The sequence below is a fragment of the Hirsutella rhossiliensis genome, assembly GCF_020360975.1.
Source record: "Hirsutella rhossiliensis strain HR02 chromosome Unknown scaffold00005, whole genome shotgun sequence".
Taxonomy (NCBI): Eukaryota; Fungi; Ascomycota; class Sordariomycetes; order Hypocreales; family Ophiocordycipitaceae; genus Hirsutella; species Hirsutella rhossiliensis.
This window is the reverse complement of record NW_025408671.1, coordinates 3153256-3166984: the sequence shown is the minus strand read 5'-3', so window position 1 is coordinate 3166984 and position 13729 is coordinate 3153256. Positions and strand designations below refer to the sequence as shown.

At 58.5% G+C, this 13729-nt stretch overlaps 5 protein-coding genes across 5 annotated transcripts; 4 read left to right on the top strand and 1 right to left on the bottom strand.

Moving 5' to 3' along the window:
- Positions 1-832: 832 nt before the first annotated feature.
- HRG_05682 (cytoskeleton-associated protein) lies at positions 833-1883 on the top strand (the record flags this gene model as incomplete). The annotated part of the gene is made up of 2 exons (XM_044864153.1): positions 833-1217; positions 1270-1883. The coding sequence occupies 2 exons, from the start codon at positions 833-835 to the stop codon at positions 1881-1883; spliced, it is 999 nt and encodes a 332-aa protein (XP_044720685.1).
- A 2428-nt stretch (positions 1884-4311) lies between these two features.
- On the top strand, positions 4312-6830 carry HRG_05681 (CAP-Gly domain-containing protein; the record flags this gene model as incomplete). Its single annotated transcript, XM_044864152.1, has 3 exons — positions 4312-4781; positions 4871-5363; positions 5427-6830. 3 exons carry the CDS (start codon positions 4312-4314, stop codon positions 6828-6830), a joined length of 2367 nt encoding a protein of 788 aa, XP_044720684.1.
- Positions 6831-8237: 1407 nt separating this feature from the next.
- Positions 8238-9659, top strand: HRG_05680 (dnaJ domain-containing protein; the record flags this gene model as incomplete). Its single annotated transcript, XM_044864151.1, has 4 exons — positions 8238-8273; positions 8334-8403; positions 8463-9284; positions 9337-9659. The coding sequence occupies 4 exons, from the start codon at positions 8238-8240 to the stop codon at positions 9657-9659; spliced, it is 1251 nt and encodes a 416-aa protein (XP_044720683.1).
- Positions 9660-10187: 528 nt separating this feature from the next.
- HRG_05679 (tRNA (guanine-N(7)-)-methyltransferase non-catalytic subunit trm82) lies at positions 10188-11967 on the bottom strand (the record flags this gene model as incomplete). The annotated part of the gene is made up of 4 exons (XM_044864150.1): positions 10188-10593; positions 10652-11350; positions 11408-11648; positions 11706-11967. 4 exons carry the CDS (start codon positions 11965-11967, stop codon positions 10188-10190), a joined length of 1608 nt encoding a protein of 535 aa, XP_044720682.1.
- Positions 11968-12361: 394 nt separating this feature from the next.
- HRG_05678 (ribosomal protein l10 domain-containing protein) lies at positions 12362-13402 on the top strand (the record flags this gene model as incomplete). Its single annotated transcript, XM_044864149.1, has 3 exons — positions 12362-12535; positions 12588-13345; positions 13396-13402. The coding sequence occupies 3 exons, from the start codon at positions 12362-12364 to the stop codon at positions 13400-13402; spliced, it is 939 nt and encodes a 312-aa protein (XP_044720681.1).
- Between the last annotated feature and the right edge of the window lie 327 nt (positions 13403-13729).

Below are 13729 nucleotides of genomic sequence, written 5' to 3'. Positions count from 1 at the left end.
GACGGCAAGACGGATGACGACAGTGATGACACCGAGGCCAGAATCAAGGGCTTGGAAATACTCGAGACCTTCATTATATTATACGATCGGCAAGTGAATCGGTGGTAACATGTTCCGGCCGTGTACGTACGTGAAAACAGCAACTGAATCTCGACCTCGAATTTGGGGCAACCCGTCGGCGGCAACCTCGCCGTGCTCCATTCTTGCTCCTGGCCAGACATGTTATCAATAGCTCAGCCATGTGTTTGTCTAGCCATGTCAATCACCAATGACGCCCAGTGGTCGAACAGCACTGGGCTATCGCGCATATACCGGCCTTTCCCAAAGGGCTGGCGTACGGTGCATGGTTCACATTTACCTTGCGTGTTGGGCTGGTAGTCTGTCGCATAGATGGCTTCCATGGCGGTGTCCATGATAGCGAGCACATCTGCGCCGATATCACCAGCCGAGAACCGTATCCAAGGAACAATACGCCTTAGCCGTACTGGGACTCATAAACTACCTAGGCAGAGCTTGAGTTGTGCTGGGACGTGCGAACCATTTCAGTTGGAAAGGCGCGAGTTCCAAACTTTGCTGTACGTAGTAGAGACAAGTTGCCGCTCGGAAGAAAATCTGCACCGATTACCTAATGCTGCTGGAGAGCGTCGGTGTGCAAGTACCTGTCATCACCGAAAGTGTACTTGTTGCCGAGATTTCGGCGACGAGATGCCCGGCAGCGACCTTCGGCAGCCAACGCCTGTACTTGGCGGGCACGGGCCACCTCCAAGAATACCCATGCCAGCAGAGGCCAAGCTTCGACGACCAGCATCGTCAGAAATCGCCAGCGCAAGCCATGGCATGGGCACCCGGCCTCGCGGCGATAGCTCGCGATGAGCGCGTCGTCCTCCTGACCATCGGCCTCGCCACCTATGGGCTGGTCCGAAGCATCTTCGCCGGCCTCACCGTCATCCGCGACCTCAACGTGGTGCCGCCCGCAGAACCCAAGACGCAGTACATCACCCAGGACACAGAGGATGCCCTGCAGCTGGAGACGATCGAGAAGCTCTTGAACCATCCAAGCTACTCCATTAGAGAAGTCGCCACCAAGATTCTCTGCGACAGGGCAATCAACGACTCCGAGACGACGACGCACCTGCTCTACGGCATCACCCGACCCGACTACGACGAGCGTATGCAATGCCTCCGAGCACTCGCTCTGCTGACAGGGCAGACCATGGGTAAGAACAACAGCCTCGCCCTGTGTCGCAGCTTTCGGGCTAACCGTGGCAGGCCTCGACGGCTTGTCCAGGCTGAACAACGAGATGGCCTACTCGGCCCTCGTGAGATCGCTCGAGCTGAGCCTCCACGATGTTGAGCGCCCCGACCTCAGCAACAGCCACTGGGACGAATACTACCTGCGCGACATGGCCGAGAGATTCTGCCTCATGTTTGTCTTCGAACTCGTCAACAAGTACGGTGCCAGCCTAATCATCAAGGCCAAGTTTGTCGAAAAGTGGCTCGCCAAGCAAAACTGGGGCAGCGATCCGCAACAACGTCGCTGCAGATTCAAAGAATACATGGATCTGAAGAATAACCGCCTCGCCGAAATCGTGACTGGCATCAAGCACTCAAAGCGCGGTCTTCGCGCGCTCGAAAAGGCCGGCTTGATAGACAAGGAAAGCTCTCGGCGACGCTCGGGAGAGCTCCCCGAACTCATCATGGAAATAGAAGAGGAGATTGTCGGGGAACAACCGACGGATCCAATGGCTCGTCGAACAAGGGAACACTCTGCTGAAGAGCGACGACTTCGACGCCAGCATCGGGAGGCCATGGTCCTAAACGACGGGACGAGACCGCTCGGTCGAGAAGACATTATTGAACGGGACCATGGATCGCCGGCTTAGCGAACAGGTGCACTGGCGCCACCAGGGTGAGCCACATCGCCCTGCCGTCGAGAGGAGCCGGCCCCCCAACTCCCCTTCTCCCCGCAGGCCACGGCTATCTTTCCGACTCGACAGCACGTGAAAACCTAAAGGCTGAGTTTTGATGTGGGCATGCAGACCCATGATACAGGACGCGCGCCTAGTCGGGTCGCCGTAAACCCCTTCTTGCATGTGCAAGGGGCCAGGCTCGTGGTCTGCACGCTGCGAACGCCCTAGCGAATCGAGCGTTCGTGCCATGGCCGACCCTGATGGCAGGACCAGAGAGACTGTTCCGCAGCCGGCCTGGCACCTTTACTCGGGGTGCATGCGATGCAGGCCACTAAGTCTCAAGTTGACTACTGCCAATCTTTCCCAAGCCGCTGGCCGCTCCCTTGTCAGGCAGAGACAGAAACGCCAGGCTAGCTTGGTCCCTTTGTCTCGGAGACCCCTTCGACCTCCCGAGTAGATGAATAACCGTAAAAAACACTACGGGTCGGGGTGGAGGAACATTCTGATTAATGTCCCACGTGGTTGGTAGCGTCAAGGATGCAGCATTCTCAACAATACCAAGGCCTCTTCACTCTTTGGGGGATGCCGCGCGGAATCTCAACTCTCACGGCCACGGAACGAGGGCTGTTTGGTTGCCATGTCTTGCCTCGTTATCCCCCGTATGTACATACGATCTGGAAACATCCACTCACGAGGTACAAGTGCGGAGCAGCCCGTATGATGGAATATCCCGTGACAGAGGCGCTTTGGTTCATCTCGTTGGCTGATTGCATACGACGCTGGGCGTACATTAGAGCGACGCCTACAGACTAGTTGTTGCCAGCTGCGACGGGAGCAGGCAAGGAGACTCTAGCGAGCTTGGAAGGCAGCTGAAGAAAGGGAGACGAGTGAAAAATCGGGATGCCATTGGAGGCGGATGGGCCGTGGTGCAGCAGCCTCGTGCGCCATGAGCAGCCGGGCGGATTCGCTCGATCCAATGACTGGAGGCACGGCGAAACACTGATGCAGGCTCTCGACTACTACACTGTGCCTGTACGGTATGCTGAAAACGCTGTGCTGTACATACATGACTAGCGAACTGAGGTGTTGAGAGAGAGAGAGGTGCCAAGCAGCCGAGGTTGATACCGATGATGTTTAGATCAAGGCAGCTGAGCAGGCAGGCAGGTAGGTAAGCGTCGAGGTCAGCCGGACAGCAGGCGGCCGTGGAAAGCTGGCATAGTAATGCAAGTCAACAACAAACAGGGTGGGAGGCCGCGGGAGAGCAAGGTAGGGAGAGTGGTGCCCGTCCATTCCGATCTCCATGGCTTCCCTGCTAGTTGACGGTCCCAGCAAATGCGTCGCTAGCCAAGCTGGGCATAGTAGGGGTGTTCGTCATCCCCCGCGGGTCGGCGCTTTGTCTGGATCTGCCGAAGCCTTCTGGCTTCTCAGCTGTCTTTGTACCTTTCCAAAAACCGATGGGTGCAACGCAGGTTGTTTACCAAGGCATGCGACCCCGTGGTGAATGCACCTGCAGGTGGTGAGACGGGGAGGCGCAGACGACGGAGGCGGTGACGGGCAGCTGCCTGCAGGCCGACGGGGCAACCGGAGAGATGCTACTGTCAACAGAGCCCATTCCAGCTTTCCTTTTCCCTCTCCCCTCTCCCTCCTCCCCTCAACTCAAGCCCGGGCCTGTCCGTCAACAAATTCGACCGGCGGATTTGTTTCGTTTCGTTCATTCTTTCCCTTTCTCCTTTCCCCCCTTCCCTCGCATACTTTTTCGTCGCTTGCTTCCTGCCAACAACAAAGATTTGTCGACTGCCCGCTCCGTCGCGCCTGCTTGTCTCTGCACCGACCAAGGAGGTACCGTACCTTTTCTTACCCGCCCACTTTACTTTGTACCTCGCGTCACCTTACCCTTTACTCTACCTACCAACCTATCACGCCAATTAACTCCCAGCGCCGCCCTTGCCGTCTTAGACGAGCTGCTTGTACTTGTTGATTGCCCCTCTACCGAACCGCCGACGAGCTCCGCAGAGACGCTGCTAGGTGACACTGCGACCGGGCACTACCAGAGGTATGTATGTAGAGTACTTGCTGCGCTAAACAGAGCGGCGCTTGCTCGTTGAGCCACATCTCCTTCCCTCCGTACCATTGACTTTTTTTTCCCTTGACAGTTTTCGGCCGTCAAGAAGGCGAGAAGGAGCTCAAGAAACACTCGCAACGCTTGCTCTTCGTGCTCATCTCATCTTCTTGCGCGCGTGGGGACAAGCATCTGAGCAACGCGTGGACCCGCGCCGTTCCTTGGGAGGAGGCCCTGCCTCGGCAAGGTATGCATGACCTTTTTTCCGTTGCTTGTTATTACCACCCAACCTGGCTTGGCCCTGACCAGCTCTGCTCAGTAGCCACACACAAGCCCATCGCCATGGCTCCCACCGCCACCGCGACCGCTACCACCACGGCCGCCACACCCGCAACTTTTCACAGCAGCCGCGCCGCGCTCTCCCGCTCCCTGCGCAAACCCGCGTCTACGGCCTCGACCCCCGACTTGAGCTCTCTTTACGCCGCTCAATCGAGGCTCGTGCCCCCGGGCGTGGCTCGCAAGACGTCGCTCGTCGCCCTGACCCCCAGCTCCCTTGCCAGCATCCCCGATGTCAGCGAGAGCTACGCCCTCGACTCGGTTCTGAGCGACTCCTCCTACGCCATGGCGCCCGCCACGCCCGCCAGGCCTGCTGCCGACGATGTCGCCGTCGGAGAGCCTGTCGATGTTCCCGGCGGCATGCACGGCACCGTCCGCTTCGTCGGCTCCGTCGAGGGCAAGAAGGGCACGTTCGCCGGAGTCGAGCTGCACTCGGACTTTGCCGCCAAGGGCAAGAACAGCGGCGACGTTGATGGGTATGGAAGCACTCCTGCCACGACTCCCTTCTCGCGCCATGCACATAACTTGGTTTGGTCAAGCTAACCCGGCGATGCTCCTTTTGAAGAGTCTCGTACTTTGCGACAACTACCCCTGGCGCCGGCATCTTTGTCCCCGTGGCCAAGATCGCCCGACGAGGAGCGCCCAATGGCTTCTTTCCCATGACGCCCACGCCAAACGCCTACACGCCTTTCAAGAATGGAGGCCATTCGACACATTTCACGCCTCCTACGCCAGCTCTGCCAAAGTTTAGCGCCTCGGTCGGTCCTGGCGCCCGGGCACCAAGCCCTCAGATCAAGCGGCCGAGAACCTCGCTGCCTCGCCCCGATTCCCCCCTCCGCCGAACGCAGATGACGCCCGGGCCTCGGCCATCCATTGGAACCCCGGCCAAAGTATCTTCGCGATTCGGAAGCCCGACAAACAAGCTGGCGCAGAGCGTTCGTGGCACTGCTGGCGACCCGAGCAAGAAACCACCCAAACCCGAAGGCAAGCCTAGCTTAGGGCCTCGCAGCGCTTCGGCCCTGGGATCGGCTCTGACCTTCGACGACGAAGCGACCCCGGTAGGCTTGCATAGATCGAAAACGAATGGCAGTGTCGGGTCCGTCTCGTCGCTCGGCATGAAGATGCATCGCCCGGCCTCGCGCGCTCATGCCGTCAACGACGACGAGATTGATCGTCTCCGTTCGCAGCTTGAAGATCGTGACGGGCAGCTCAAGGAACAGGCGGCAACATTGGCCGAGATGGAGAGCAGCCTCGTCGAGCTCCAGTCGCTCCTCGAGCATCCGGATGCGGGTAGGATGAGGAGGAACAGCATAGACGACAAGGACTCGGCCCAGCTCCGGCATCTGCTGCGAGAGAAGAACGACAAAATCGCCATGCTCACCGCAGAGTTTGACGCCCACCGAGCAGACTTTCGAAGCACCATTGACACCCTCGAGCTGGCGAGCGCGGAAACCGAGCGCGTGTACGAAAAGCGCATAGAGGAGCTCATGGCTGAACTGCGAGAGCTGGAGTCTAGGAACCTGGACGTGGATTCCGTCGCGAGCCAACTCAAGCAGCTGGAGGAACTCGTCCAGGAGCTGGAAGAGGGCCTCGAGGACGCTCGTCGCGGCGAGGCGGAAGCCCGTGGGGAAGCTGAGTTCCTGCGCGGTGAGGTGGAGAGGACCCGATCAGAACTCCGTCGCGAGCGTGAAAAGGGGGGTTCCAGCTCCAACTCGCAGGGGGACGGCGTTGGCGCGTCCAAGGAGCTGGAGCAAAAGGAGGATGAGATTCGAGGCCTCAAGGCAATCATTCACTCACTCAGCCGCGACCCTATCCCGGGAGGAGACGGCCGAGTCCCCGGTCGTCGGCCATCTTCTTTGACTGGCGCCGGCAGCAACCTCGTTGAGGGCAAAATTGCACGCGACAACCTGGAAAGACAGGTGGCCGAGTTGCAGTCTCTGTTGGACCGGAAGAGCAGCAGGGAGGAGGAGCTGGAGCTGGAGCTCGAGGCGCTTCGAGATCGTGGGCTTGGTGCGCAAGGGAACTCGATGCCTGCTCAGCGATCGACCCAGAGAGATTCCCGTGACACGGTCATCCCCGTCGGGTTGCGGACGCCCGAAGCCCCGCGCAAGCGAGGAAACAAGCTCGATACAATGCACGAAAGCGACACCCACTCGACGGCCACGGAGACCAGCACCCTCTGGTGCGAGATTTGCGAGACGAGCGGCCACGACATCTTGACTTGCACAAACATGTTTGGTCCCGAGAGCGCTAAGAACGGGGGCGATATGAAGACGGGCAACGGCATGTGGAAGTCGGACGTGCCACTCAGCACCGAAGATGCCCAGCCAGCACCCCTTTCTCCCGTCAAGACCAAGGTGCCCGTTACGACCACGACACCTACCGTCAAGGCTCTGCCCAATCCAATGGAATCGGGGCCGGTGGCGGGCAAGGAGAGCGGCGTGGTGGACCCGATGAAGTGGTGCGCGGTATGTGAGCGGGACGGCCATGACAGTGTTGACTGCCCGTTTGAGGATGCGTTCTAGGGAACTTGTCGCCTACGGGCGTCGGCGTCTCGTGGGCGGGAGCTGTTTGCCAGACTGGGAGCTATAGTCGGGGCCCGATAAGGAGACGTCATGGGCCTGGGAGGCAAGGCGTGTGTGTTTGCTGAACCGCGGGGCATTGCTTGGCTCGGGCATTCTTATTAAGTGATACCACCATACCCACTCTTTGTTTATCAGGAAAAGCAGGGCCTGCTTGTAGTTGCTGGTCACAGCCTGACCGACCTTTGTGTACTTGATATTTCATATAACTAAAAGACACGTACGTGTATGTGATCCTCCGAGTCCGGGAACAGTCGGTGGAAGAAAGTATAATATTATGCTCTGCGGCTTGTGGGAGGCGTAGCTGGACAAGAGCTGTCGCCTACCCTAGCATCTGTAGGCCGCGCCTCGGGTGTCATCTTGGCCAGGAGCTGGCCAGGAAAAAAATGTTAGTGAGCTTCATGGGGTCCCGCCCGCCGCTACGGCAGAGAGGCCCTCGAAATAGTCGAGATGGGGGGTTCAAGCAGACGGATGAAGGAGAAAGAGACATTGCAGTCGGCGAATGAAGCCGAGGTATCATGCACGGTGAAACTCGCCTCTTGAAAATGGCATCAGTCGCTCGAGGAAGGTGGTGCAGCATCAGCAGCACCGCCACAGTGTCGACACTCTTCGATACAATTCCATGAGGCGCATCCCAGCACCGCCTAAACGGCAGGGCCCCCACCCCCCCTGCAGCCTCTCTACTTTTCTTTTTAACTCCCAAAGAGCCTCCCGCCGCTGAGAACGCGACCGCCGGCTTCTCTGTCTTTGACGAAGAAAAAAAAGCCAAACGTCGTCTCTCGAAGCCAGACAAATTCAGCCACGCTTCTCGGGTCAGATTCGTAAAAGGTCTGCGCATCTCCTCGTCGCTCGATAGTGGTTTTCGCATCCCCCGGAAGCGGAAAAGACAAGGAGGAAATCACGGCAGGCAACTCGCCCGTTGTTCTCCAGCTGCATCTCGCATTTTTCTCCCTCTCCCTCCAACGTCTCCCGCCTCACCTCCCTCAAGGACCCTTCTTCCCCCCTCTGCATCCTGCTGCCCGGGGCTTCAGCTTTTGCGTCGAATCTTGCCATCGCGAGAAGAAATCCTAAGGTAAGGCGCCAAGAATCATCAGCCTTCCCGTGCGGCTGGGTGGTCAGATGAGGTCAGCACGTAAATCCCGGTTGCCTGCACCCCCTGGAAGCTTCCTTTGGCCCACCGAAACACGTTCTGTCCCTTTCCGTCATCCTCTTGCGCAACCGCTGATCAACCTGTTTGCACAGCACCAAGCGCCTCAACGATCCTGTTCTTTCCGCTGCTGCCGTCGGTGCCGATTCCTCCTCAACCTCCAACCCTTCACTCGGACTTGATTCACCGGATCGCCAGCCACCATGGTCAAGGAAACAAAATACTACGACACCCTCGGGGTATGCTGGCTCTTGACACCTCCCAATTCGCACAGCCTGCGTAATGCTAACGCGCGCCAGGTCGCCCCCGGAGCCACGGACCAGGAGCTGAAAAAGGCTTACAAGATGAATGCTCTGAAATATCATCCTGGTGTGTTGTCACCAACCAATCAGTCCTTATTCGAACAAGTAATCTAACCCCTCGCCCAGACAAGAACGCCCATAATCCCGGTGCCGAGGACAAGTTCAAGGAGGTTTCCCATGCCTATGAAATTTTGTCTGACCCTCAGAAGCGACAAGTCTATGATCAATACGGCGAGGCTGGTCTCGAGGGCGGTGCCGGTGGAGGTGGCATGGCCGCCGAAGACTTGTTTGCGCAGTTCTTCGGCGGCAGTGGCTTCGGTGGCATGGGCGGTATGTTTGGAGGCATGAACAGTCGCGGGCCCCCGAAGGCGCGCACCATTCACCATACTCACAAGGTGTCGCTCGAGGACATCTACCGCGGCAAGATTTCCAAGCTGGCCCTTCAACGTTCCATCATCTGCCCCAAGTGCGAGGGAGCTGGCGGCAAGGCCGGTGCCGTCAAGACCTGCCCCGGCTGCGACGGCCATGGCATGAAGACCATGATGCGCCAGATGGGCCCCATGATCCAGCGCTTCCAGACGGTCTGCCCCGATTGCAACGGTGAAGGCGAGATCATTAAGGAGAAGGATCGCTGCAAGCAGTGCAACGGTAAGAAGACGATAGTCGACAGGAAGGTCTTGCACGTCCACGTCGACAAGGGTGTCCGCAGCGGTACCAAAGTCGAGTTCCGAGGCGAAGGTGACCAGGCTCCCGGCGTGCAGGCCGGCGACGTCGTCTTCGAGATCGAGCAGAAGCCTCACACTCGTTTCACGCGCAAGGATGACGACCTTCTTTATAAGTGCGACATTGAGCTGGTGACGGCTTTGGCCGGTGGCACAATCTACATAGAGCACCTCGACGACCGGTGGCTCAGCATCGACATCATGCCGGGCGAAGCTATTGCTCAAGGCAAGTGGGCTCCTTTGCTTTCGTCCCGGCTGTATGCTGACATGGTCTACAGACTCGGTTAAAATGGTCCGCGGCCACGGCATGCCTTCGCACCGCCACCACGACTTTGGCAACCTGTATATCCACTTCAACGTTGTTTTCCCCGAGAAGAACTGGACTCAAGACCCCAACGCCTTCGAGGAGCTCCGAAAGCTGCTTCCCGCTCCCTCCGTTCAGAACGTCCCGCCTACTGAGGCGATGACGGAGCCGGCCGACCTGGAGGATCTGGACAACCAGTCGCAGAGTCGCGCCTTTGGCGGCGGCTCCGGCATGGGCGAGGAAGACGACGAGGATGGTCACCCTGGCGCCGAGCGCGTGCAGTGCGCTTCGCAGTAAGAACACTACACAAAGAAGCCGCTCGAGGAACACGACAGAGCATCGACGGCACGAAAGTACATGTTGTTCGGCCTGGGGGCGTTCGGACAGGGGGCTCAGATGCGCGCAGGGGATCATGCCGCTACATGGCATTTGGTCTTTTCGAATGCGCACGTGTCCGCATCAAAAAAAATCCCACCGATACCATGAGAGGGGAGTGGAGTAATGACATTCTGCGCGTGAAGTGGAGACGAGGCACGGCAGGGCGACAAACCGATGCACTCGGCCGGCCACCGTCCAAAAAGTGGCCGCGAGCATTTGATCTGGATGCACGGCGTTACAGAGGATATAGACAATTCGACGGGGTTGTAGTGGCAGACATAGACCCATGAACATGATGATTTACCTGCAGATTCGTCAAATTACTCGAGAGTAGGAAGTAAGGCTGCATAGGGCGAGCCTGTCGTGATGCTCCGTCAACCTACAAAAATCGACAGAACAGATGTTCAGGAAGGTGGAAGACGGTCAAGACTTCATTGGCGAGTATATCTAGTCATCGGCGGCAGGAGCCTCGTCAGCCTCCATCTCCGCGCCCACCTCGGCGTCTGCAGCCCCCTCGTCCTCGCCGCCACTGGTCTGTTTCCTCAAGCTCTCAACGGTATACAGAAGCCGCCGTATCTCACTTTCAGACGCGTCCGCCTCGTCCGCCTCGAGCCCCTCATCCCGGAAAGAGGACTCCGTGTCCACGGACAGCCTCCCGTTGCTCGCGGTGAGAATCATGGCATGCAGGCTCTTGACTGATGACTCGCCGGGGTCCATGGCGACGATGAGCTTTGGCGGTGCGTTTTCAGAGGCAGAAATGAAGAGGTGGAGAGGTGCGGCGGGGAGTTGGATCACGCCTGGGCGGTTGAGGGTGTTGTGATCGGTGAGTTGCCACGAGAAGATGGCTTTGATGCTGTATTATCCTTGTCAACATTCCCACTGCCATTGCCAAGATTGGTGGCCGGACTTACCCTTCGCAAATGGCCAGGATGTAGGTGAGGCTCCCCGACTCGGAGGGATAAAGAAGGGAGTGCAGGCCAGAGACGGCCACCTTGGCGGTTTCAGGGGCGATTTTCTGCGCAACAGACACAACGCTCGTCTTGGAAAGCAGTTTGCCGGCTTTCCAGTCCCACACAAACAGCTCTTCATCACCGCCCCCCGAGACGAGGACCTCACCCCGTGAGGGCGGAATAACCAGCTCGCTAACAAACTCTTTGTGGCCTAAGCAGAATCCCTCAATGACGTGCGCCTGCGGAATGTACCGAGACACGCGAATGTGTTCGTCGCGATCGCTGGACAGGATGTACCTGCAGCCCTCGCTCTCACCGAGAGCCAGGGAGGTGAGCATGGAGACGTGACCCAGCAGAAGCGTTAGTTCAAAGCTGGGGCCCTCCTTGACTGCGTCGGCGGCCTTTTCACCCCGAAGCTCGAGCTGCTTCTTCTGATGCCTGAGAGCTTCCAGGTTGCGCTTTGAGTGGACGACAAGCGTGTTGGCTGCCAATGCCGCGGGCTTGGCGAGGGGATTCGGCGTGGATGAACGAAGGGCTGCGGATGAGGGTGATTGGGGGGCCGGGAGGAGAGGAAGGGTGTAGACGTCGCCGAACTTGTCGGCGCTGATGATTTGAGAATCTGCGGCTATGGTCACGGCGCTGGGACGCTTGGGCATTGTTCTGCACAGCTGGTCAGTCCTTGTCAGGTTTGCTGGGGGGGGGAGTCTCGGTCGGCACCTTTGACTGATCTGCCTCAGTCCGCCCTGGCCGTCGTGCTCAAAGACCCAGATGACCTTGTCGTGCCCGGACACGGCCAGGACATGACGGCCATCGGCCGTGGTTGTCACTTGCGTGATGACGGGCCGTTCAGGGGCGCGCGCGACCTGGTGAGGCTGACCCTCGGGCTTGGCCTTTTTGCCCTTCTTCTTCCCCTTCGCCTTGCCTTTGCCCTCGCCATCACCCTGAGTACCGTCCTCCCCTTGAGCAGTCAGAGCGTCAGCTACAGGCGCATCCGCCGAAGCCTTGAGATGCTCGCCGTTTTCCAGTCGCTGCCGCTTGGCTGGCGGCTCATCTCCGTCGGCCTCCCTGCTCTCGACAGCTTCCACGGGCGCAGGCGAAGACGCACCCTTTGCTTCGGACGTGGCCTCGGCGGTGCTGAGAGGGGTGGTGAGCACGTCCGGGTGCTGCCATGTTGAGATGTGTTTGCCGTCCAGCAGGCCAAAGGTGTGAATCTTGCCTCCGCGTGCGGCCAGGAGGACATCGCCGTGGGCGTGTACGCGATTATAGGGAATCTTCATCATGCTTCGCACTCCTCTTACGCCGTCGAGGCTGAAGATTGCGGCTTTTGCTGAACATTCATCCGGCAAGGCAGTCATCCAATGAGGGCGGCCGAATCGTCGTTCACAAGCTGAGCCCCCGATTGAGAAGCGGACGAGGGAAAAAAAGATACATCTTCATTGTACCGACCACGAGCTCGTCCACGCTCGAACTAGCCTCATAAGGCTAGGCCCCCTGAGCCCTAAGCGCAACGGCGGTCGGAAACACACACTTTTCTGTCGGCCGGCAGCGCGCAAAAATCCGGAATTTCCACCTCCTACTTAACGCTCCGCGACACCACCCTCGAAAACCCCCCAGCAAACATCACCAAATCTCCCTTGCCCTTAAACATCCTGCCTTCATAAATAAGAAGATATGGGGGGCAAGTCTGCGAACAAGGCCGGCTACTTCGACAAGCTCAAGGGCTTGTTGGAGGAATTCAAGTCAATCTTCATCGTCACCGTCGACAATGTCTCGTCGCAGCAGATGCACGAGATCCGTCACGCCCTCCGCGGCTCCGGCGTTGTCCTGATGGGCAAGAACACCATGGTATGCAAATTTTCGGTCCCTGATTGATGGGCTTGTGGCTGACCGTGTCCAGGTTCGCCGTGCCCTCAGGACCTTCATCATCGACACCCCCGAGTACGAGAAGCTCCTGCCTCACGTCAAGGGCAACGTCGGCTTCGTCTTCACCAACAGCGACCTCAAGACAATTCGTGACAAGATCCTGTCCAACCGAGTCGCCGCGCCTGCTCGTGCCGGCGCCCTGGCTCCCGTCGATGTGTGGATTCCCGCTGGCAACACCGGCATGGAGCCCGGCAAGACGTCCTTCTTCCAGGCCCTCGGCGTCCCCACCAAGATCGCCCGTGGTACCATTGAAATCACGGCCGACCTGAAGCTTGTCGAGTCCGGCAGCAAGGTCGGCCCCTCCGAGGCCACCCTGCTCAACATGATGAACATCTCGCCCTTCACCTACGGTATGGGCATTGCCCAGGTCTACGACCAGGGCCAGACCTTCCCCGCCGACATCCTTGACATTGGCGAGGAGCAGCTCCTCGGCTCCCTGTCCAACTGCATCGCCACCATTGCCAGCATCTCCCTGGCCATCAATTTCCCCACCATGGCCTCCGTCATGCACTCCATCGTCAACACGTACAAGAACGCCCTGGCCGTCGCCATCGAGACCGAGTACAGCTGGCCCGAGATTGAGCAGCTCAAGGACCGCATCGCCAACCCCGATGCCTACGCTGCTGCCGCCCCCGCTGCCGCTGCTGGCGGTGCCGGCGACTCCAAGCCTGCCGCCGAGGAGAAGAAGGAGGAGTCTGAGGAGGAGGACGACGAGGGCTTTGGCGGTCTCTTGTACGTACCGCCCTCAATTCGCTACGAGACTAAGCTAACGCGCCTTGCAGTGATTAAATGTCCTAACAACATGACGGGGTCGGACTGGCTTTCGGGATTTCGATCAGGTTCACGACAAGTGGATCTGAAACGGCTACATATATCGCTTGCTGGCCCACGGGCACTGCAGCAGCGATCGCATGGCGCGAGAGATAATGAAAGCTATGTTTCCGAGTTGTGACTCCTCGATGTGACCGCATGCAGCAGTTGCGCTGTTGACTAACAGGTAAGTTTTGTCTTTTGATATTTCGAATCCTTACACATACCCCTTTTCGGATGATTAAATAAACACGTATCAAGAGCTTTTTAACCCTGAATTCTCCTGATGAGACATACACATTTATG